General features: G+C 34.1%; 1 protein-coding gene across 1 annotated transcript; it reads right to left on the reverse strand.

Moving 5' to 3' along the window:
• LOC115455145 lies at positions 1–24,588 on the reverse strand. The gene is made up of 16 exons (XM_037447335.1): positions 24,318–24,588; positions 16,066–16,295; positions 14,777–14,959; positions 13,326–13,539; positions 12,640–12,851; positions 12,162–12,341; positions 9,946–10,096; positions 9,444–9,606; positions 8,702–8,710; positions 7,422–7,462; positions 5,479–5,750; positions 4,369–4,582; positions 3,202–3,413; positions 1,207–1,392; positions 240–528; positions 1–65 (listed from the first exon to the last, which is right to left on the reverse strand). The coding sequence occupies exons 1-16, from the start codon at positions 24,349–24,351 to the stop codon at positions 31–33; spliced, it is 2,625 nt and encodes an 874-aa protein (XP_037303232.1). The 5' UTR covers positions 24,352–24,588; the 3' UTR covers positions 1–30.
• Between the last annotated feature and the right edge of the window lie 2,451 nt (positions 24,589–27,039).

Here is a 27,039-nt window from a genome sequence, read left to right on the forward strand (position 1 = left end):
AAAACCATTTTATTTAAAGTATATACAAAATCAGTACCAGCTTAAAGTATTCCTTGCGGGTTTACCTGTAAAAACATTAAATAAGTATTATAAACATATTTTTCACTGAACAAAGCTATTAATCATTCAATCGCAACCAAATTATAATAAATTAATCATTATATTATTTGATAATGACACTAAAATAATTTTACTTACAATAAAAAAGCCAATTAAGAAATTATCATTAATAATCTTACCATTTGCACTAACTTCAACAAATTCATTAGGCTCTTCAATCTTGCCTTCAAACAACACAACACCTGACAAATTGTCTCTTATGAAGAAAACGAAGGGCCTGTCAGCTCTTAGATCCACTCCATCATTAATTAGAGGAACCACCATCGCCGAAGACGCTGCAGCAGCCACGGTGCCTTCCTCATCTACAGACATGTACACTTTATGGTATATCCCATTGACGTAGGGTTTCGAACCTTCGAAAATAGATGAGAGATTTGCTTCAGTTGAAAACAGGGCGTTGATCCGCATCTGAAGATAACAAAAGACGGTAAAATAATGTCCAAGATTAGATTTTGTTGTGGTTAAATTTTTCCGTAGTATATAAATCTTCATTAGACAAGAAGTATAAACTCCAGATTATGAAGATTAACGAATTACCTTCTAAGGAAACAATTATAAGAGACGACCCATTGTTACTAGCGATGGGACGCAATTATAACTCCCCCAGGGATTTATTTCCCGAGAAAAATAGAAAACTCAAACACACCACACCAAATTTGGGAAGGTCGATAGTTGCAAAATCGAAGGAAAACAAAGTATCTACAATTCCCATTTCTATTTTTAGCGTAAGTGGGAATCTATCTAGCCGTAAACACAATCGTACTAGGTTGTAGTTCGATGTAAACACAAGTCTTTTAAGCCACTTTGTATGCATGCTTGCGTCGTAACATCTGAATACCTGTGTTCTTAAGATTGCTATCGGCATTACCCTTTTCTGCATACAAAACCTCTTTTATTGTTAACCAATAAATATATGAGTATACGAGTATAAAAAATACATTTAGGTTTACTACCAATATTTTTGTTTTTTGTTATAGCTATCTTCTTTGCACGATTATTTTTTGTAGTTATAAGTTTCTTTGGGTATTTGAGCGTATATGGTGGCTATTTGTTATTGCATTTCATAATCTTCAAAATAAAACTTACCTTCTTCAAAGCCGCAACGACGTCTTCACTGTAATCCACTGTAAACTTCGGTAGTGATAACTTGATATCTTCAATTTCCATCAGGTACGAAATCTGGGGTAAGCTCATGTACGGGAGATCTCTGGTCAGAGTGTAAATACCGTCGCGGTCCCTGGGCACCAGCAGAATCATGGAGTAACGTGCATCCTGAAACAAATGATCAACATCATTACGTAAAGATACTCGTATTCCTTGGTTGAGATATGATCGTTAGTGTCTGTTTACTCTTCTTAAATTAAAGTTAGCCCTACAAAGGTGGTGATGTGAATATCTTTACTAATGGCTGATGTAACTACAATTGTAATAACAGTAACCCACTGTGTATTACGTCAGGACTTAACTAAATGATCAAATATGTATAGTTGTAATAAATACAGTAATTAGTAACGTGAGCTTATATTGTTTATTTAATCAAGTTAATATAAATTCTTTAATCTCACAGATTTTATTATTATCAATATGAACAAAAATAATATTTTTTTTACTTCTTCGATTATTGTAGGTATTTAAATTTTTTAACGATTTACGTATGGAGGTAAATTAATTCGTTGTGTTTACGTAACTGCAACCGGAAAATTATAAAACTAGCTTTTGCTCACAGCTATGCTTGTGTAAAAGAGTTTTCTTAGATATAACTCCCGCTATATATTTTCCCCGGGTAAAAAGTAGCCTATTTCCTTCTCAGATCCTCAAACTATATCCATACCAAATTTCATCGAAGTCGGTTCAGCAGTTTAACAGTGAAAGCGTAACAGACCAGTCACGAAGGTCCATATAAGCCGATTCCTGCCGGCTTTCGTAACTAATCTAAAATCTAATTATCATTGGAACGAAGCAATTCCCCTTTTATACATATCACTTGTATATATTGTGTCGGGTTCTTTTTTGGAAAATGTCACCCTTAGCCACTATAACAGACAGATTTACTTTCGCATTTATAATATTAATATGGACTTCAACCCGATCCGGTTAACCTTGAAATAAGCCAACAACAAGGTCGGACTTCCCAAGCGCGTCATATTTTTATTTTAAATATATATTTACATTTACCCGTATTAACACGTTTGACTAAACCTTTTGATTTGACCCCATCAATGACCCTCTGTTATGTATACCAACTTTTTATTGTTATGCTTCGATATCATTATGTATGATGTTAAAAATGCTATGTGCAATTACAAAGGTACAATTGTGGTATTTGTTGCAAATATGAATCAATTACTTAGTTCTTTAAAATATTCAAAAGCTCTATTTGTAGTGTGGGTTGTAGAGTTATTCACAAAATTCGCTAAATTAATTCAAAGTTTCAAATCACCTTTAAAATTTGTTTTGCTATTATCAAACGTTCTTTATTCATTAAAATAAACTACTAAGGGTTTATTTTATTTTACATAAAGAAAAAAGAAAATGTGTAGAAGCGCTCAGAAGTTGAATTGACTGTATATTAATTAGTAAATTTATTAGTATCGAAAGTCACGACGGACAATTGTTTGTTTGTAAAAAAAATAAATAATTTCTCTAAACACCTTAATTCCGGGAGAGAGGCAGATATGCATAAGTCCACGTCTCATATTGTTATAAGAGACGAGCCTATCATATATGGCATAAGTTTCAATACACTCACAATTTTTTGTTTCGCCAAGGAATCGAACACAAAGCCTCACAAATAACAACCCAAGAACACTACAACAATGAAGGAAAGAAATAAGTGTTTCTTAATTCATACCTTGTTAATTAAAACATAGAATACCTAATTCTAAACTTAAGACACATTGGCCAAGTATTAGGTAAGTACGTAGGTCATATGTTAATTGCATTTACGTCTACGGTTTTCCTGTGTTCATAATCATTATTATTGTTGCGGTTTCATGATTTTGTACCATACATACCCAATCTTAAAAGTCCATTATCCTCATCGTAACTTAGATTCTAGTTTCTTATTCATAATAAACTAACCTGATAGGGCAGTTCAACGGCATGAGCCCTTAGGTTGTCAATATAAGCATAGTTCAGTTTGGCTTGTAAATCCATCATCTGGACATTCTGACATTTGCCCCGGTTGTAGAAGCAAGCGCCGCGAGTCAAGCGTCGGTTGAAAGCATGTCGCCAGAAGCCTTTGAAGTACATAGCGTTGGTGACCAACATCTCTGATAATGGATTCACATCAACTGGAAGAAAAAAATATGCCATGTCTTAAAAATTATGCCCCTTCATCCATATATGCTACCATTCATAATAACAATATGGTTATACTGATAACTGATATGCACTGAGATATATAGTGTTTTGTTACCAATAAAGCTTTCAATAAGGTAATAGCTTCCAAAATAAATAAAGTAATCAAAATACTATATTTCAAAAAAGATTTGTCCATGATTGATAAATTATTGAGTTTATTATAATGTAGATAAATATAAATCAATGGTGCAATAATCAACGTCATAAGAGCATCTAATATTGAACCGCATCACAGAAATGGCGAAAAAATTAATTAATATTACGTATAAGTGTGTTTAAAAAATATGCTCATTCGAAGCAACGAGGATAATATTTCTCAACTGCAGTGAGATCATTAGACCACAGATCAAAACAAAAATGGGTAATCCCCCAAATTAAATTAAGAAAACGATAATGTGTTTTAGGGTATAATGGCGCGTTCATCATGTTTTTATTATAAGATAAAAAGGAAGCTGAAAGGAAATAATATTACTTTATAATTTTGTACCATAACATTGTTTTGGCAACGAATCATAGGTTCAATGCTCTGATTGAGCAATCAAATTTGTTTAAGATATTGAATATGTCATGAGACGGAAATCAACTAAATACTTTATAGGTATGGTCATTGCAGAAGTTGCACTTTTCAATATTAATATCATCAATTGTAATATCATATAAAAGGCTATGTAAATAAATAATTATTTAGTGACTGATAATGCTTATCCGAAAATTAACCGAGCCTATCTTTCAGGACCCTAGAACCCTACAATCGTTGAGCATATTGTGTTCATAAACTTTTTACCCATCACACAACTGACCTATTCAATACTAAAGACAGTCTACCTCGAATAAGTGGTCATAAACTGAATCATATTGACGTCACATCAAAGGAATTGTACTTACCAGGTGCCACTATTGACGGAATCAGCCCATTAGTTTTCTGTTTTACCCAAACATTAATAAGCTGTGATGCTTTGTTTGCGTCTTTAAAATCAACTTTAGTTACATCTGAGAAGTAAACTTTGTGCAAATATGTATCGTAGTCCTTTTTTAACTTCAACTTATCTGACACAAACACCGCGTTTGCATTATGCAGCAGGACGCCTGAAGAGTTTGTCTGTAATAAATGAAATCGGATAGTTTAGGTTTTGAACATAATATCACTGTTTAGTACGATCTTTTGTAAATTATCCTAGCTAAATACAAAAAAATATGACATCATACGACATTCGAATAATTTAGGTATTTGATATTAAATATTGACGATATGATTGTTCATGAGAATCTATATTCTAATTTATACAAGGTCAAATTAGGTCGTGATATGCCTATGTTTTTATATTAACGGTTACATCTTTAAATTCGTTTATTTTTTGTTATGAATCTGTCTGCCGATTCAAATCACTAAAGAAACTAAATTGTATCTACCGCCATAAATTACGTACGGAATCTACATATATTCTTAAATAATATTTTTGTCTCTCATAATCAGAATGAACTAATTATGCGTGTTTATTCTGCCTGTGATTCAATTACAAACATTATTAATAAACGTTTTAAAACTACTAATGATTTTACTTGTATCGAGATTGATTAATTTAATTTATTGATGGTAGGTCTCTCATATGTGAGAGTCCGCCTCGGTAGGTCTACCACCGCAATGACTATTTCTGCCGCAGCAGTGTGTAGTCACTGTTGTGTTCCGGTTTGAGGGACATTATAGCCAGTGTAACTACTGAACATAATAAGACTTAACATCTCACGTCTCAGGATGGCGAACGCAGTGCAATACCCAACAATATTTTGTAATTCGAGGTGTTGGATGGTGTTTCTACTGTTTATGGGCGGTCGTATCACTTACCATCAGGCGAACGGCAAGCTCGTCCCGTCATTCAAAGCCATACAAAAAAAATATTTAATCAGGTTTGTAGAGACTAAGGTCGTATCAATGAAATAAGCTATGTCGAGTGTGCGTTCGAAAACTTAGACACAAATAAGTCTTTCTAATCTTACCTCTAGAGAAAACAAATAATAATTCAACTCCTCTCTCCATTCAGTCTTAACAGGAGACAATCTTAACGCTCTTCTTATTTCTTCCGCTGTTTCACCTTCTGCTCCCTCTAACAGCATTGCTAAAGTGGCCTTAATACTGGCTGGCGAGACCATGACATTCCCGCTTTTATCCTCAGCGGAGTATCGAAGGAGGTCTATGTCGAAAAAGTTCAGTCTGGAGTGTGCCACATGTTTCTCGATGCAATTTAAGCCTTGGAGAGTTAGTATAAGTGCTGGAATTTAAAATAATCATATCACCTTCCAGAAAACGATCAAGAATGTAGTAACGTTTTTTCGAGAAGATTTAAAATGGAATAGTCGAACGATGTTTAATTTATCATTTTGAAAATTATTAAAAAGTATATAATTAAGGGTTTAGTGGGACGGCATCGAAGTCACATATTTATTAATACCAAAGATCATACCAACGTTAGACATTACAACCACATAGGTTATAATTAATGTAAACGTTTTACATAGTTTATAAGCTAATAGGCAGTCCAATCAATTCAAGTATTTTATATCATATCCAGTAGTAGGAAAATGAACTATATCTCTAATTGTTAATACCTAAATCTTAACGTCTATGATTATAATAAACAGCAAGTACCGGTTTATACAATCATGCTAATGGCTAACAAAGCAATTTCCGCAAAAATATATGGTTTTTATAATATACAAATTGACTCAAATAAAAAAATATAATTTGAAAGGCGTACTAGCTTTTGTAACTTAAATACGTGCACAAATGTTGGGAGTGACTGATCGTACCAATACTGAGACCGTAGCCAAGATGTCTTATCACAATTGTTAACGCTAACGTTATGTATGGGTATGATATATCTTAGCGATAGAATTATCGTTAGGATGATGTCATTCTAATATATATTTTTTTTGTTTTTTATTGGTATTAGCGATTGTTGAAAGGCATCTTGACTCTAATACAATTCGGAGATACGATCAAATTATAAATTTTTGTTTGCAAATATTTCATACACTTACGTTTTCAAAGAATTTATTGGAAAACTTCCCCGAGAATTCGCCGAAAAATAAGGAAGTCAATAAAATGAGAAACACCAAGGCCGAAAGAGAGGACGCACGTCATTATTCCATATAATATGAGATGGAAAATTTTAAAACTGTTGAAATAAATACGTGACTTTTCATATGCAATTTTTGTTCTTATTTTGTCTGTGAATTAATTAAATATCTAAACAGAGACTCAGAACTGTTTGTCCGAGTCAAATAGATTCAAAAATCTTAGTATCATACAAATGTAAATTCTGATGGTGCGAAGTTTCAACGACTGAGAAGTTACTCATGTCTCATCGAATTACAAAAAATACCGGAAAGGAGTAATGAATAAGAAAACCTGTAGGACTCAACATTATGTTATTGGAATAATCAATTATTTTATTTACCAAATTAAATTGTTTGTTATCAAGTAAGCAGGTAAAATAGTAGGTATGGACTATGTTGATGGAATTTAGAACGTATGAAATACTAGATATATTACATATTTATTTGCCGCTACAAAAGCTTCGGTTACTAAATTTTTTTTCTTTATAATTAATATAATGTAATTTTTGGCATAGCAACTGCCGTAAATAGTATATATAAGTATATAAACACAAGAACCGTACTATCAAAGTAATAAATACTGTGACTAAAAATGATATTATTTGATGTTATAGAAAAACAATTACCATTCTGTATCTTGAAATATAGATTTTAGATAACGCCCTTCGCGATGATACTGGCCACTCGGTATGCCATGACAACTCGAAAATCTAATTTACATATTGATGAAGAGTTTTTGCGATTTTAAACAACACAAAGTTTTCCAATAAAGCCATTTAGGATTAGAATCGGATTATTAAAAAAATTCAAACAGAAAAACTTACCAAAATAAACGTAAACACGCATGATGTCATGGATGTTTGTTCTTTATAATTTAAAATTACTGATATTTAAATCACATAACCGGTCGCCGCGCATCCAAGCGCGAAGTGACGAGACAAGTTAATGAACAAAACACTACCTACAAGAATGTTATGAGTGAGTTGAGAGTTCGTGAGTGAATGAAAAAGAACATGTTATTAATTAGTTCCTTACGAAGATGTATTTCCTGAATCATTACAGTTTTTAGTACACAAGAGCGTCAGAAGGAGTGGGTCTAAAGTGTTTTGATATCGACTCAAAACACAGCTTCATTCTTCTTTTAGAGATAAACTCGGGACAAACTACAAATTTGCCGTCTAAGTATTAGCAAAGAACACGATATTCAATCAGTGGAGGTCTTAGGCCTGACGAACAATCGGCCAGGGCCTCGTGCTTCGACGGGACCCGTACTTTTAGGGGCGCAAAGAAAGTGATTACGTTCCTTCGGCGATCGAGGAAAAATGCTACGTAAATATCTGCCGCTTAGTGCCTCGCATTGGTTGAGATCTCAACTGTCTTCAATTAATCTAGCATCACGTATGTACTTGTCGTATATAATTACAATCGTTTGCGTCGAAAGGACAGTGTGGTTTGAAATGAACACATTCCATGCGAAACAGCTCTAATAATTAGACAAGAAATATATTTACTCCACTAAGGAAGAGGCTACTTAATTTATTGACGCTGTGAAATAGCCTGACCGTGAAAATAAAAAACCTGCTTTACGGGCGCCACTTCTGCGTTTTTGTTTTAATGTTTTCGTTGGCAGCCAGTACAAGTATAGAACTAACTAAGTAATTTCTTGAAATTAGTTCTATTTTTCAACGCAACATAGCGAGGATTTTCATTTTCCTAGTGAGGCTATAATCACTAAAAATTAAGCCTATGATGCCTCTTTTGTATGTTTATGACGTACTTACGTCACCTTCTTTTTGTTATTTATACCTGAGATCACCGTGAGATCGAACTCCGGTAGAATACTTTTTTTTTTAAAGATATTTGGAATAATAAAAAATGCTTTAAATCAACATGCTCGTTCTTTATTTCTGTTGAAAATTAATTTTAGGATACAACTCAGATGGCACACTTAAATAATCAAGTAAATATGACGAGCTCATTGTATAATACCTAACTAAAACAACTTAAATACAATGTCATGTTTGTCAAAGTACTTACATCGATATAAAACAGCACTATTTAAAGAATATATATATGAATAAAACATCTTCCCACGGTCACGTACATAGTTCTGCTAGAAGACATAAAATGTTACAGCACAAATATCTTGACCAAACATTTGTCACGCAAACATTTGTTCCAACTTAGACCATATCGATTATATTTATTTTGATAGAACATAGCATACAATAAAATACTAATGACCATATCATAGTATTTTCATATTTTTTATTGAGTATTGTTTTGCGTGTGGCTTTCGTCTATGTCATTGCATTAAACATTACTGGTACGGCATAGTGGTAAATAAAATAAATTAAAATGGAATATAATTCGTTTCTCCCTCATTCTTTAAATTAAGTTTGGATTTTTACTTCTTGAATTAACTTCGCAGCTACAAGGCAATGTTGTTCTAATGATTTTAATAAACATCAGTAGCGAAAGGTCCATATAACTCGGTTCCTGTCGGCTTTGCTTTATGTAAAATCTAATTATCATAAGAAAGAATTGCAGATTGTTATATTAGTATCTATATGTTGTATCGGGATTCCTTTTCGGAAAAACTCACCTTTCGCCACAGATAAACATATAAGTTTATCTAGGAATATAGTATTTAACTAGTTACGGATTAAGTATAATTTATCAAAACTATGATTTTCACTTTCAAAAACTACTACGATTGAAAATTACATTTACGTCATTAAGTTTCATGTTATTAAGATTTTCTGTTTTATTCCAATTAAAAAAATGCAAAGAAAACATTAAACTGCGTTGTAGCTCGTTCTAAATCCAAACTCGTCTATCGTCTTCAAGCTTTAAAGGCGCCGTCGACGAGCGCTGGGTCAGACACGCGGCCGGTGAACAGAGTCTGCCTCGTCGACTCCTCTTGTATGAAGAACATGAACGGCTTGTTGGCAACCACTTCGTAGTTGATATCGGAGTCTTCGCCAAATTTGTTTTGGATGCCGATTTCTAGAAATGTTTAAATTCGTAGAAGTAGGTGATATCATAGTGAAGTCAGAAGGGATAATTGCATGACAGCTATAATATGATATTAATTAATCACTAAAAAACAGAAATTGGATACTAATAAAATAATAAAAAGAAGATTGAAGGATGAGTTTTAATCTGTAGTATCAATTTTATATGTATCAATTATCCAAAGTTTAATAAGATAGGACTCAATACAGATAAAAATGTTTATTCATGATGACAAATCATTGGAGAAGATTGAACGTTTTCTTAACTATTCAAAGTCATATATGATATAAGTTTATTATATTAATTATATCCAAAGATAAGTTTACTTACGAGTCGCAGAGAAAGCGACGCTGCCGAGTTCGTTGACCTCAATTCCAGTTCTCTGGAACACCTTTGATACCCTCAGTCTCTGGTACAACAGCTGACCACGAGCAATACCGGGGAACGAGGCAGTATCTTCGAATGCCTCTCTCACACCCATCTAGAAACAAACAGTATTAATCGATTCAATTATAATAAACCTTAGTATGTTATAAAATATCCTATATACAAAGAATTGTTGAACAATAACACTTTTCACAGTCAAAAGTAACCTTTATTACTATTTAATAAGGGCTCCGTGTTTCATCCGTGGTCAAGTTAAAGGTATGGTTATGCAATTCGCACGTCTGATAAGAGCCTAAATTTTACCTGACCACGGTTGAAACAACGTCACCTTCCCATCAGTTAAAGTCCTGTTAAGTCGATTGTAAAACATTTTCTTGCTCGTGTATTTATAATACCTTTAACCTTTAACTCTAAATGTGTGGGCGTAACTAATGCACTAATTTTTAACCATGTGTATTCCGTCCCATGATGTAAAAGATGAGCCTATCATATCGGACACAAATACCAGACTCCGAGCTGATACAGCCAAAAACCCAATATCACTTGGTCTGATCAAAACTTATGTTTTTTTTTTAAATTTATGTGATGCCTGACCTATGCCTGTAAATTGTCATTTGAACCCATGATTGCATAAACGTGAAGTATACGTATTCTTCAATACTGATAACGTATTATATGATACAATTAGTACAATCAATAAGCCTATAAATAAACGCACAAAATACCAACAAAACATGGCCTTATAACTAACAAAGTCCCTTGAGCACACAAACAGATAATAGCAATGAAATATAGTGGAATTAAAATTAATGTTTTACATAATTACATCGAAAACCACATTCATTTGACATCAGTTGGTAATCCCAATGACACATAAATTGCTCATTAATAATTCATTACAAATTATAGGAACACTTCATTCCTACTTCAATGTGTAGGAATAATGATGGAACAGGTTTTGAAGACGATAATATTATAAAATTGCCTTCGAAACATTATATTTCATTGTCATATATTCTATATCCTTTATAATTTAATTGAATTCAAGCATAAAAACATGTGATTTAATAGCAAGCGATTCCATAACTATCAATAAAGTATTATAAATTCTTAACCATTTACCATAATATAGAGCCAAATGTGGTTTTGGAAACGGAATTAATTTCACGTATTTTCATGATAATTGATATTATATCATAATAAAGCATAGACCCATCGATTTTAGAAGTAGATTGTGGTATAACGATGAAACATTATGTATATTGTGTAACTACTTTATAACTACACCTCTGATCTGTTTTAAAATATGATACTTAAGGAAGGAAAAAATTACAATTATCTGCCCACGTTTTAATAGCCTCTATTGTGTTGAATGCAAATGACAGATTCTGTAAAGGGATTACTCAAAAGAAACTATACTTTGAATTAATCCTTTTCCTTCTTTGAAAACTATACCGCCGATTCTTTTTTGGACCAACCGGCATAATTGTATCTGCTGGCTAAGGTAAATCGTCTCTTATTATGAAATGAAATGAAATGATTTATTTGAATCTGTAAAATGTTATACATTATTTAGATTCCGTCAATATTAACTCTACCACCAGTTCGGAAAGCAGTTTTCACCAGAGAAGAACGGGCAAGAAACTCTGGTGTTGCTCTTTTCAATCAGTTTAGGGTAAAGACTACAGTACATGATAAAGTGAAAAGAGAAAAAAAAAGTTTAGAGCAGTTCATTTATAGGCTCGTGAAATAAGGAATAAATTAATTTAAATTTTTATATGACTGCATTAATCATATGAATCTGGATACCGCTACGCTCACCGTCTGCTGCAGCTATCACTTTGACGTGCCTACAGCCTCGGATCTAAGTGGGGCAAGCCAGTGCTCATGCCCCGGGCGGCGATTTCATAGGGCGGCAAATTCACACTTGGCAGACGCATACACAACTCATCATCAACGCAACTTTGACTACTGAGACGTTCAGTACATTAAACACATAAATTATATCCTGCGGGCCACGAAATGATGATGATGACAAAGGTAAAAATATAGGTGGTCGGGGCGGCATTATCCAGAGTTGCCCCGCCTCCAAAAAATTTAAGATCCGGGACTGTGTGCCTATATAAAAAAATGGATAGTATGAGTTCTATGAAATATACCTCTCTCAAAACGCCTTCCAATCTGGACATGTATTCGAACTGGAACTTAGGCAAGATCACGTCGACGAGCCTTTCTTGGAGGTAGATCATCTCAGTGCGGAGCTCGCTCAGGTTGTTAAGGACGCGAGGCAGTCCAGTCAGCGAGTTAGGCACCACGATGTACATGGCATATTTGTTACCCTGAAATAAATGTCCAAGAGTTGTTAGACGTCATACTTATGGACAGAATCAGATGTGATCCAGAATCAGATGAACCTTTATGTAATAGTTATAAAATTATACAAGACAATATGAATAAGCAATCCAGCAGCACCTACGATATTACAGTGATCTACGTTCTTTCAACATGGGAACTAATTTTTAATTGTATTACTGTTCAAGTTAAAACCTCATTATTAGCTGCAGCTGCTAAAGTGAGAACTAAATAGAATAGATATTAGAAAATGAAAAATTGGGCATGTCCAAATATGCATCTTACCCTGTAAGGCAACCTGAGGATTTTAGCATCGAATCGCGAGGAATCTACATAATAGAAGTTATCCTTCACATTCATGAATGGAACAGTCTTCTGTAACTGCGGGGAGACATAGAAAGGTCCGGGTTTCGTCGCATTTGGTGCGAACTGATGACGCCAAGTACCCTTGAAGTATAGCGTGTTGAGGATCAGAAGAATCACATCGGCAACATCATCTGAAAATGTAAACTATGCTTTCGAATTTCTTCATATTATGCCCTGAATAAATATAAATGTCACCAATATACTATATAAAGATTTCCTGAAAACCATGTTGCACTGTAGCAATCATTTCTCAATGGCCGACGGCACAATTAAATTTTTTTGTTGTTATAGAATTTCATGCATCATGGTGATCCTTACTAAAAGATGAAACATTTTATAATTTGGCAATCTCCTACGTTTATGAATTGCAGAGGTTTAAGGAGGTACCATATTTCTTCCATGTCTTTAGTACTTAATTACTTTAACATATCTCTAACAATAAGTCTTCGAAAATAGCATTTGATATACCACCAGCTTATCTATTACTCATCTATTATCTCCCATATTATCATGCACAACGGTCCGACCTACTACGGGCTAAGTGCGGAAAAAGGAGCCCCTTAACAACTTTTATATTATGAAAATAATACTGTTCTAACACCTACCCGCCTCAACCAAGTTAGGGATTTTTCCTTGAGTGGCGTTAGATACCCAGTTGTTAATTTCTCTTGCAGCCACCTCTGGCTTGAAGAAGTTTGTGGTCTTCAACTCAGTCTTGTAAAACTCTTGTGCGATGGCTGCAAACCGTTGCCTCGGCTGGACCCCCTCACCCATGTAGATCCTACTGCCTAAGTTCAGGATATAATCTGGCGACTCCCTCTGCAATAAAAATTTTCCTTGACATATTTATATTTAAATGAAATCTAAACTAATATATATAGCTGAAGAGTTTGCTTGCTTAGGAATTACTAAATAACTAAACTACTAAACGCTAATCTTAGGAATTACTAAAGGGATTTTAATTTTTTTGCGTTACTAATAGGAAGCTACATTACTCTTGAGTGCTATAAGCTACTTTTTATCCCAGGAACATATATAAAGCGAGATTTTTATCCCCGGAAGCTTTTTCACGCAATTTATAATATATGGATAATTGACATGTGAGCTGAACGTAAGTCAAAGGCAATGATCGATAGTAGTTTTAAATAAACAAATAATTACGCTTTATGAAATGTAGTAAGGAAGGAGGAAAATTAGCCATTGTATAGAGTGCAAATCTAGTCGAAAAATTAACATCAGTAAATATCACATCAATCTTATCATCCTTATACTACATGGTATAGATTTGTCAATCTTTCCAAAATTTATTATTGTTGTTAAATTCTTTGGTAGTCCCTTAAAAAGTAATGTAGGGCACATTGAAATTATTTTCAAAGAAGAAGAGAAGAATGCTAAGCATCGACGATAACAGCCAGTGTTTATACGTCGATTATTTTATTTGAAGGGGATAAGAAGTAAATATCTTTTTAAGTCTTTATGATGGAAGTTTTGTGAGTATGCTGTTAAATTGATAACACTAATTAGAAACCACAAATTTGGAATAGTCGCAAGATCGTCGTTACGAGGTAAGTAATTGAGTCCACCAGAAAAAACACGATTTGCTGATGCTTTATTAGTGTATCCTACCTTGGTATTGCACTCTACAAATGCAATAAGTAGCAGCGTCCAATGTCTAATAAATTTAAAGTTCATAAGATAATTTTTATTCCTTCCTTTTATTATCATTACCCTTATACGTTCTTCAACATTGGCTATTCAGAAAATGGAATACACACATTACGCATTTCTCCCCTAAGGGATATGCAGAGGTGCACCCAGGGCACCCACTTTTCTCCAAGTGTGTTCCGTCCCATGATGTGATAGGGGGCGAGCCTATCGCCATATTGATTACCAATTCCAAACTCTGGGCTGATACTGAGCAGACAAAACCCAAGTATCATTTTGCCCGACCCGGGATTCAAAACCAGGACCTCAGAGCGCTTCTGTATCGTGCATGCAGTAAAACCACGCCACCGAGCCAGTCAAATGAATAAAATGATCATAAAATAATTCTTACCTTCAATGACTCTATGATTGTGGAAAATTTCCTTCTAACTTCGGTTCTGTCGAGTCCAAAGCCGAGTGCTGATGCGAGCTCAGACCTCGTTGAGCCGGTCGCCGCCTCTGTCAGAATTGCCAGAGCCAGTTTTAAGCCCAAGGGTGACAGAAGGAAATTTGCGTTTGAAGTGGATGCCACACGCTGAAAATAAAAATAGTAATTTTGATAAAATTTTTAGGTTATAATGTTTGCGAATTCTGTATAATATAGGGTAATCTAATAATGTGTTGACTGCCGAAGAATAATCAATAATCATATCTATTCAGCTGTGACGGCCCTAAACGATGCCAAGCTCCAGGCAAAATAATAAGAAAAACGACGCGAGGCCACTGGTGGAGCAAAAAAGAAGTTCCCCAGTTTTAACAGTTTCGTCGGTAAGATCGTGAAGAAAAGGTCCTCCAAGGCACCGCACGAGGTACCGGGCGTTTGCCCTAGTCACCTCCCCCAAAGGCCCCCTCTGCTTGTCAGTGGACACTTTTTCTAGACGTCACTTCGCTTAAACCCATGTGCAGTGAGCTAACTTTGTCGTGTCCGTAAAAAATGTTTGAAATAATATTGATCAAATTTGATTTTTACAATAAATAACATGCATTTAAGAGGAAATGTTTGTGTGTACTTAATTAATTATTTTACTTAGTAATCTTATAATTCCAGAGGTATTTATTAACCGCATTCTTGCATAAGGAATTCCAGACAACATTAAGTGTAGGTATATAGGGAAAAATACAATATTCTCGGTTTATGAGACAAAATTACTCATCACTTAATGATAATAGGACGACAAATAATTATAATTGTACAACTTATTATAACTTTTTATAGCGTGAAATAAACTGTAAAACACACGTTGATTATTTTTTAATCGTGACGAATAAAGTTAAACAAACACAATGCAAGTGTGAGAAAATACTTTTTTATTTCGTTTGGTAAGTACATCGGATATTTTATTACAAACTAGATCTTCAATTACTTACGTAACAATATGGACTAATGTATGTTCTACGCAAGTGATTAATTTCAGATCAATCTTATAGTGATTAAAAATCAGTTGTGCAGTAATCTTAAAACTTTTTAATAATCTTACTAGCGCCTTACATAATAACATTAATGTCATTTGCAATAATTGTTTATAATCAGATATCAAATATCTACTTCCTGTAGCAATTCAAACATCCCCAAACTTTTTCTCAAGTCTTCCGCACCATTATATGAAAGTACTTAGACATTAGACACTCTGCCAAACATACCTTGGTCAACACCCAATCGAATATGTCATAATCAGCAGTCGATGGCTGGAACTCCTCCGTGTCCCAGTAGTCAGGGTCCACGAGGGTCCCATTGTCTGGAGTGACTGTAGCTGCTTGTTTATTGGACTCAGCTCCTACTAGAGCGGCCTGGTCAAGCGCCGAATACCCGAACACAGCCCTAAGGGTGTTTGGGTCGACGTCGTCCGCTAGAGAGCATAGCAGGAGTGGTGCTGAAAAATAAATATATAAATGAGTTGAAAAATATGTAGAATAATATTGGCTATAAAATGGACTTATATGCAACAGAGTACTTAGATATCTTCATATACGGTATACACGTATATCCGGTTCCATCAGGCCGGTATTATTGTGTCGACTGCCGAGGGATAATCATTTCGTGTCAGTCGACATTCTATTGGACCCCACTCCACTTACCATCAGGTGTAGTGGGGTCACTTTGCAGTCCCAATATGAGAAGATAACGGTTTTTTTCTTATGTGCATGTATGTAGTAATAAAGAGTCAGTTACTTATGAATCAAATAAAAATTACATACGTGGCGCTAAGACTGAATAAATGATTCTGGCTGACATTATCTTATACTATGAAGCCGTTGAATTTCATATTCCACGTATAAAATATCAACCAATTATTTGGAAAAAAACTCTGTAATAAGCAATCTAAAATTATCACCATCGGAAATGTCGATGACATTCAACTATGGGTTGGAAAAATATAAATTAGTTTGACTATGTCAATTTAAAGTACCGAAAACTAGTCCTTTGAAATATTAATTAACATTAGATAAAGACAGTTACCTAGAATTATTTATTGCAATATAAAGAGAATAATATCCTATTTCCCTATTCGCAATACAATTTGCAGCCGCCGACGTCACTGCAATTATAGATACAAGTTCCTATTATATTATAATTGCAAACACTCGTGTTTTATACTAGTAGTTTCTTCTTGCCGCGTTGCCCTCTGGGGAGCCCTTTCCCAGTTTAAAGACGTTTATGTTTTTCCAGTATAAACCGGCCTATACATTATAACATTTGATGGTCCAAAATTATGTGTGTTAAGTTTACGGGTAGGGAACGGCGTGGTTGTGCCTTTGGCATTGCAAAGTCCATGTGCGGCGGATGCTGCTTACCATTAAGCGGACCACTTGTTCGTTTCCCTACAAAGGCGATAAAAAAAACATCCAAGTGATAAACCTTTTCTCATTTACACACATACATTACGCATTTATCCCCGAAGGGGTATGCAGAGGCGCAATCAGGACACCCACTTTTCACCAAGTGTGTTGCGTCCCATGATCTGATAGTGGGCGAGCCTATCGCCATATGGGGAGTAATCCTTGCCGAAGAAACCAACCCAATGGTCAAGACAAAGCACACAAACTAGATTTGGTCATTTAACATGTTATTAAAAATTTTCTTGCTCAGATTATAAGGTGTACCTTGTGTGTACCCGGTTCTGATTACTTCACGAATAAACCCATTACTCAAGACATGTGAAAAATTTATGCAGTGCATATAAAGTGATTATCACGTACCTTTTATGGTGTACAAATCGCAATCTTCCGACCATAACAGAAAATTTTATGCTGATAACAAATATTCTAGTCAAAAAGTAGTCATGGATTTTTTCTCTTTTTTTTAAAAAAAGTTGGATTGTAAGATTGGATAAATTTACCGAATAAATTTGGTGGACATAGGCCCTTTTGAGTAGTAAAGGCCTCTGTGCAGTAATGGTATATAAACCCTTGAAATGAATAATTTTAATAAATGTAAAAAAAAACGTGTATCGTAAGCATAAAATGTTAAACATTACGAATACAATGTCACGCAGTTTATATAAACTACTTAGCGTGATTTAATCATCGGTAAACAGTCGAGTCAATGGACTCGAAGGTAAAACTTTTACTTATCTGTTCACGCGATGGTAAAACCCAATCTGATTCAAGCAATGTAAACAACAAATCCAACAGTGCCTTGATTAATTTACATTTATAAAACACTAGCTTTTGCCCGCGGCTCCGCCCGCGTTATAAAGTTTTTCAGGCTAAAGTTTTCCGGTATAAAAGTAGTAGTTTCCCGGGAGCTTATGTTCTTCGCAGGGTCTCAAACTGTATCCATACCAAATTTCATCTTAATACGTTGGGTAGTTTTTGAGTTTAACACGTTCAGGCAGACAGATGCAGCGGGGGACTTTGTTTTATAATATTTTTTTTAGAACTTTTAAAGAGGAACAATCTCGTCATACATCATTGTTGCATAACTTTAACGCAACACGCAACGGAAGCTCTCAAAACTTATAAATTGTCCCCGTTTTTGCAACATGTTTCATTACTGCTCCGCTCCTATTGGTCATAGCGTGATGATATATAGCCTATACCACTCCACAAATAAAGGACTATTCAACACAAAAAGAATTTTTCAGTTCGAACCGGTAGTTCCTGAGATTAGCGCGTTCAAACAAACAAACAAACAAACTCTTCAGCTTTATATAATAGTATAGATTAGTGATGTAACGAATATTCGCATTCGCATTCGCATTCGCGAATATTCGCATATTTTTGGATATTCGCATTCGCATTCGCAAAATTTCTGCGAATGTTTTGCGAATGTCAATATTAGAAAAAAAATATTTGAAGATAATAGGAGACTGCCTCGGTGGCATAGTTCTACTGCATGTGCGGTATGGCAGCGCTCTGAGGTCAACACAAAATTATTTCGTTTACTTTAATAAAACTTAAAAATTCAATTCTCATTAGATCTTGTAACACAATAGCAAGTAAGAAATTAAAAGCATTTGAAAGAAACAAAAACAAATTCTTCTATAATTTTTTTATCAGTCTTTACATAACTTTTTAATGTTTAGATAATTATCATCTTGAATAAATATCCAAAGAATATATTAAATAAACTAAAACAATATTCTTCTACAATAAACTATAACTCTTTCTTAAAACATACCAATTAATTAACTATTTAGCCATAGAAAATTGGCGCCAAATTTGAACAAAAACTAAACATTCGCATTCGCATTCGCGAATGTCGGTAGCAGATATTCGCATTAGCATTCGCATTCGCGAATGTTCAAAAAATGGCATTCGTTACATCACTAGTATAGATATAAAATAACGTCACGCCTATATCTCTGAAGGGATGATAATTTTTTTTATTTATTTAAATAAGGTTCTTTAACAGTACACTCATTTCTTATTTATAATATAAAAGTACTAAAGTCATATTCTGATGTGTGTACCAATTAAAGAAATACACAACACTCAAATTAACACGCAATGTTCATATTTTACAAAAAAGAAAAATTAAAACAAATTCTAAAATCTACCAACTAATTATAATTACTAAGTAAACATAACTATGATATATTATGTAGAGTGCTAATTTGTTAAGTTTCATTCAACAATTAGTTTGTAGGTATATGTCCTGATTTTTATCATATCTTGATGTAGTAAATGTGTAACCAGGTTTACCCTAGTCGACGAGAGTCGATCGTCAAACCGAACACAGACGTGTGGCGAACTCATCTGTTAATTTTTAAAAATGTTTGCCCATTTTTTCATAAACTGATTTTGTTTACTTGAGGGAATTAATTGAATATTATGATTCAAAGTATGCTTTAACGTTCTAAAAGGGAACGCGAGCTATAATTTTAACAAATTATATTTATTGGTGGTTTCAAGACGCCTATCATACCTACTTATGGATTAGCATTTCGGTGCTATTTGTGTCAAAATAAATTATCTTTGAAAACCGCAAAAAAAATATAACCGGTAAAAAATTCATTACAGTAGATTTTTTTAGCTCCGTTTAATGCAATTAACAAGCGCACAAAAAGATTACTAAATTCAAATTTAACAAATAAATGAGATAAATGACTATCAAAACAGATACTCATTTATCCCAATATTTTGTCCGTTTCATATATTCAATATCTAAAGCAACTATGGGAATAATACTTATAGAAAAAAATAAAATAAAAAAATAACCCCAGCTTGAACAGATCGGGAGTGATTTCGGTTAAAATTCAATCTGATGACACGCCGCATGCGTTTTTATTCATTGAGTTTAACGCCCCTACAGACAATGGCGACAGAAATTTATTTTAGTCATGTAACAATCATATCGATATATCACCCACGATTTAAAAAAATACGTCGTTTATACAAAAGCCAGGAGGCCAGATCCAAAATGTATGGAAATACCACCTAAACTTAATACCTATACATACCGACTTATTAAAATATATATGCCAATCTGCACTAGGCCAGTGTGGTAGTGTAAGGTCTAAACCCTCTCAGTAATAGAGAATATATAATTCAGGCCTGATATTATAATTATATTATAACTGGTGGCAAGTCAGATATGTGAGAGTCCGCTTGGGTAGGTACCAACGCAATGTCTATTTCTGCCGCCAAGCAGTAATCACTGTTGTGTTCCGCTTTGAAGGACTTTGTAGTCAGTGTAAATACTGGACACAGGTGCTAAGACTTAACATCTCATGTCTCGGGGTGGCGAGCGCAGTGGAATACCAAACAATACTTTATAATTAAAGGTGTTGGATGGTGTTTCTTCTGTTTATGGGCGGTCGTATCGCTTACCTACAAGGGAACAGCAAGCTTGCTACGTCATTCAAAGCAATATAAAAAAGCTTTAGCACATGAATTTATATTTTTTATTGTCCTATATGAACTGCCACCTATCATACTATTGTAAGAATTATATTATCTTTCCGACCAATGCTCCTTATAATAAATTATCTTGTGTATTTCCCGAATATTATTTAAATTGTATTATCATTCGAGTTGACCCTGTTTATATTTGCACCCACTATGTTGTCTGTAGGCACGTTAACTAATTATCTTTAAATCTTACGAATTTACTTAAGCATTGAACAGCCCTATTGCCTACGAAATCTATATCCTATGCAATTTATTGATGGATACTTCTCTTTATTTCGTCTCTGTCGCATTTATTTAATACATTGAACAGCCCTATTGCCTACGACTTCTAAGTCCTATGCAATTTATTGATATATACTTTCTTTATTTCGTCTCTCTCGCATTTATTTAATGCATTGAACGGCACTATTGCCTATGACTTCTAAGTCCTATGCAATTTATTGATAAGTACTTTTCTATATTTCGTCTCTCGCATTTATTTAATGCATTGAACTGCACTATTGCCTATGACTTCTAAGTCGTATGCAATTTATTGATAAGTACTTTTCTATATTTCGTCTCTCGCATTTATTTAATGCATTGGACGGTCCAATTGCCTACGACTTCTAAGTCCTATGCAATTTATTGATATATACTTTCTTTATTTCGTCTCTCTCGCATTTATTTAATACATTGAACAGCCCTATTGCCTACGACTCCTAAGTTCTATGCAATTTATTGATGGTTACTTTTCTTTATTCCACCTCTCTCGCATTTATTTAATGCATTGGACGGCCCTATTGCCTACGACTTCTAAGTCCTATGCAATTTATTGATAAGTACTTTTCTATATTTCACCTCTCTCGCATTTATTTAATACATTGAACGGCCCTATTGCCTACGACTTCTAAGTCCTATGCAATTTATTGATAAGTACTTTTCTATATTTCGTCTCTCGCATTTATTTAATGCATTAGACGGTCTAATTGCCTACGACTTCTAAGTCCTATGCAATTTATTGATAAAAACTTTTCTTTATTTCGTATCTTTCAAAGTTTTGATGTATAGTAAAACAGATCAGAATATTTAATAGCGTAATATTTCATAGACCTTATTTTGCAATTAGTAACGTTTCGAAACAAATATTGTCAACTAATATATAATTACAAATAGATAAGCAAATGATATTTAAAGGCGAACGTATCTTTTTCTTCCGAGCGCGTTAACCTAGAGATTGCCCCCTGATACCCTGTAGATCTCGTCAACATAGATACCAATAACGAAACAAGTCAAACTGGAAATACATATTTTGTATATAAATATATATTCTAAATTACCTTCATTGAAAAAGATGGGCGTGTTTTCTTCGAATTTTAAAAATTCCTGTCTTCGAGTTTTAAAATTTCGTTTTTAAGTCTGGCTCGGTTACAATATTATGCTGAATAGTAAATAATTTAACTGGTTTGTGACTAGATTTATAATTATTGCTTTTTAATAGCAATTGAATTTGACGAAAACTTTGTATAGACTTTATTAGATTTAAGATAATGCAATTTACGCAAGACAAATCATCTGATTTCTATTTATTGTAGTCTTCGAAGGATAATCTTTTTTTAAAAAGGTCTTGACAGACTGCCTCGATGGCATAGTTGTATTGGGTAAGTGCTACGAATATCGCGGCGAGGTCCTGGGTTCGAATCCCAGGAAGGGCCGATCTTCACAGCTTTGTGTCATAAAATGCGTGCCACGGCTGACCGTGGCTTACAGGAGTTATTGTGATGGTGTGAGGGCAGATAAGTCGCCTCCCAGCTATTGTAGGTACTTTGTGGGATCAATGACATTAAGACATCTGGAAATCCCTATCATTTAATAATATTTATTTTTGTTCAAACGTGGACGTTATGGCCAGTGTTGTTCACTTTTCATTTTTTACGTTATTACTTATTAACTTCTTTTATCGATTGTGTTACGAAGCAAACAGTTTTGACTACAAAACAACTGTTCTTTCTTAGTGTCTATGCACTTTCTGGGTAGATGTACCGTACTATACTTTAAGGAAACCACTGGAAAACGTGGACGATTATAAAATACGCAGTGTCGGATTTAAAGGACTGCCTTGACGTCAAAAGACGACATAAAGGTAAATAATGACTCTTGGTTAAACCCAAAGATGATAAACTTAATGTATTACTAGTCACATAATTTTATTATAAAGGGGGATGCCACTTAAAAATGTCGAGTGACAAAAAACATCCATAGTGTAACTATGTTATGTATACGAACATGCATATTTGTTTAAAAATAGATACCTATAATTTAAAAATACATATATGTCACCGTAGAACAACTATATATCATGTTCCTCATACAGTTCTTTTAACGTACACTTTCATGGTAGAAATGTCCAATCACAGAGCTTCTAAATTGGATTCGATGTCGACATACCAAAAACCAGTATGTATATATTTTCACAAATGAATCAACTTACACACATATCCAAGTTAATTCCAGCAGTATCAGATTTTTTATGGAGCCCAAACTCAATGTGCTAAGACGATACACGGGCTATGATCTTGCTCATAAAGGTAGTCAAAAGTACTACAACAGATCTACCATTTGTGTTAGTATCGAGCTAACTTTGCTCGATATTAATAATCTCTGCTAGTTCAAGACTAATTATACTTCATACTTGTCAATGTATCTGTTCTATACCGAAAATTACTGCTATATAGAAGCTCTTTAAAAATATGCATTACATAATATGAGTATGAGAATGTACGCCACGCTGGTCAACAAATAATTCAAGAACATACCTGTGTATGTGCAATGAAATTTCGCAAATGACAAGGCAATGTACATTTTTTAATACAATTCTGGTTTACCCCAACGCATTTTAAAATTAAAAATATCAAGAACAGTAAATGACACATAATAGGTTAAGAAAAAACATTGTTGGAAAACAACAAGTTCAATGCAACATTTTTAACTATATAACAATCGAGCATCAGGATCTCTTGGCCTCTAAACTTAATCAATACCGAATCAGATTTCCTTGATTTAAACGGGTTTTAACTTTATGATTTTGGTTGTATAATTAACCATAAATGTCTTTGGTCGGTCATAATATTTTGTCTTTATATAACGCCAATGGTTGTATCCCCGTTGGGTAGTAAGCCGACAATTTTTCCATCCCAAAACCAGACTATCGGTGCATCGAGCATATAATCCAGCCCTGTGCTCAACAAACTTAGCACATAATATCATCATTAATTCATTCATTAGCAATCTATCTAACAATTAACATCTTAAAAGTGTCAACAATATTCCACATAACCTTAGATATGTTCAACAGTGATTCGTAAATAACATATATAGTAGGTACTCTAATACATTAATGAGACTAGCACATACATTATACATACATACATCCATAAATGTCATAAGGCCATTTCCATACCAATAATAAATATGAAAAATATTAATTACTTCTTCCAAAGCTCGTTTAAATTAAAAATAAACACAATCTTATCAAGTAATTAACATTTTAAACCCAAACTCACCAACAAAAAACGCGAAATAAATCGTTGAAGTCATCTTGGCCACTTGTACGGACAAGGAAAAACCACAAAATAAAAAACTTAAGTTCAAGGTGAAACAGAAATCCGTTTGCTAGGCTTTGTCAATAAATACTAGTTGGTTATCACTGTCCTACGGTTAGAACTATTTATTTATGTACATTATCGAGGAGCGAAACGCGTGTGCCTCGCCGTGGTTCAAAACTGACTAAGCGTTGATGTCGTTGCTCAACATCGAGACGGACATTACAACCGGTTTATCAACAAATGATGTTCTCTAGATGAAGTGTACATATCGCTAAAATACCTCTTGGGCTTTTTTTCTTCGATAACTACGTCATTGCGAAACTAGCTTCTACAGTATCTGGGGGTCCCCATGTTTTGAAAATTTTCTTATTTGTCATCGATGACCACATTTATGAGCATGGTTAAATATTTAAGATCCTTATTACCGGTCATTGGTTAGTACCGTAGATGTGTTCATAAAATTATACAGTTGGTGAATAATAAATGTTCTAATAAGTACTTAAAAATATCTAGACACTTATTTCATGTCCTGTAGAACAAAGTATTGCGAGACTGCAAAGATGATTTCTTGGTATAGATATAAACGTCGGGTTTACCAAGAGATGTAGAATTTCTTTCCAGTTCTCAGATTATTGTTGGTTCTGGTGACCCTTTAGCCATAAGTAGCTGGAATCATACAATCGCACACAAACAAACAACCACAAATGTATTATTTTTTTAACAATCCGAAAAAAAAATTGCCACAATGATGAAATTATAGTCATAAGCTACCCTAAATGTCTCAAAAACAATTGTTACGGAAAAAGTACATTCCCTAAATAAAAAAAACAACGTCAATAATTCGTCATCAACATAAAAAACAGTGTGTGAATGAGTTTTGAAGTAATAGTAAACATATCCGAGCGTAAGCTTATAGTAAATGCAGGGGAACCCCAAACTCAACGAAACAAGAGAAATCCCAGACCTCGTTTTGATTTTCCTTACAGAATTAAATCATTGAACGAACTCAGTACGCAGAGTATTTTAGTATTAGCTCCTGGCGCAATTGTGCCTTACTAAAATTTTGTTTCCGAAGCATATAAACCCATAGAAGTTAACATTATTACGATTTCCTAATAAAAAACTGAATAATGTAATCACGTCACTTTACCGGCCACCTCTATCGTAAATTACTTATTACATTTACAATTAGTTAGCTGAAATTGTTTTAAACAGCCGAATCTGCACGATCCATCTATTCTAGGCCCTAAGACGCATTCTAAATTTTGAAAAAGTTTTCAAACATAAAAATTATAGAAATCGCTTTACGCTATCCTATGTTTTTCTTAACAAATTAATGCGAACAAGAGTTTTTGGCCTTACTAATAGTAAAAAAAACAAGTCCATAAATCGTTTGAAGTACCTAAGTGAAGATATGCGCGTAGCTTTGACCAAAAATATTATCCCAAGAATTCAAGCACCGAAGTTTCAAGCTCAAAAGCCTCATTGATTTTAACTAAATTAAAAGTAATATGTTTCAATTATAACACTATCCATTTCTGTTACTTTTGTGCTTTACAAATACTTATGTTATTTTTAGATTGATCCAGTTTATTTTTCACTTTGCAATCCCTTGTAACGATAATGAAATCAAAGCGGTTCCTGGACAAAAAAGATTGGGTATACAAGATCTTAGCTGGAGATTTCAAAATAAAAAGCAATGTACGAGAAAGTTAAGGTCCTCCGCCCTATAGAAAGGAGACAATAAGTGATTAAGGTGATGCATCGCCTTAAAATTGAAGCTTCCTGCGTGGTACTCCAAATTATGAGTATGAATCACATTGCCCATATGACCTACAGCGTAAATAAGATAAATTAGCAAGGTCAACCCTGAGACAAGGCACCGTACGCCGTTTTTATGACAAGACAACGTAATAACGTAATCCATTGTTTTCATTTTACATAACCATATTGTGTTACGACTGTATATGTAATATTAATAGCATTATTTAGTTTTTTTTTTTATACGCGAAAAGTGACCGAGGCACTTGAAGGTAAGTGAATTAAGGTCCAGGTAGAGACTTTCCCGCCCTCACACCCACCACTACAACTCCTGTAAGCCAGGATCAGCAGTGGCACGCATTTTATAACACCGAGCAGTGAAGCTCGGCGAGTCTCAGGGAAAACTAATATGTCAATGTCCCGCAACGAAATTAATCAAATAGAAGATAGGGAGGAGTTGGAAATATTATGGTCCAGGTAGGATGTGAACTGACAAGAGATGATTATCCTTTGCTAGATGATACAATTATGCCACACTGTTTAAACCGGATATACACAGACTGATTCCGAAACACGCCACACTCACGTGTGTTTTGACACAATGAGTCCGTGCTCATTGTATTCACTACCGTTAGTGAATACATTCTACCACTAGCAAATTTATTCTCCTGGTATAAAATTAAGAAAATAGGGGCCATTTGTTTCTTTGCGAATTTTTGATTATAGCGATCTTGCGGTAGTTAAAGCCGTCACTCGCCTAAAATACATATCAGTTGATTATCAGCACAATAAACGTTGCAACTACATGATTTATATCATCGGTATTAAACCCAAGTAATCCAGTAATTGACAGCGAATTACATTGAGTAACATTGTGAATTTATTAGTAAAAGAACTCACTTCCTCCTCGCTCTATTAG

The sequence above is a fragment of the Manduca sexta genome, chromosome 6 (assembly GCF_014839805.1).
Source record: "Manduca sexta isolate Smith_Timp_Sample1 chromosome 6, JHU_Msex_v1.0, whole genome shotgun sequence".
Taxonomy (NCBI): Eukaryota; Metazoa; Arthropoda; class Insecta; order Lepidoptera; family Sphingidae; genus Manduca; species Manduca sexta.

Bases quoted from the DNA above. Each gene is read 5' to 3' on its own strand.
- LOC115455145 (XM_037447335.1), bottom strand. From the start codon at position 24,351: ATGACTTCAACGATTTATTTCGCGTTTTTTGTTG. The intron at 10,097-12,161 runs GTATATTTCATA...GTTTGTTTCTAG, and splicing joins TGGAAGGCGTTTTGAGAGAG to ATGGGTGTGAGAGAGGCATT. The intron at 529-1,206 runs GTAAGTTTTATT...TGTTATCTTCAG, and splicing joins TCGTTGCGGCTTTGAAGAAG to ATGCGGATCAACGCCCTGTT.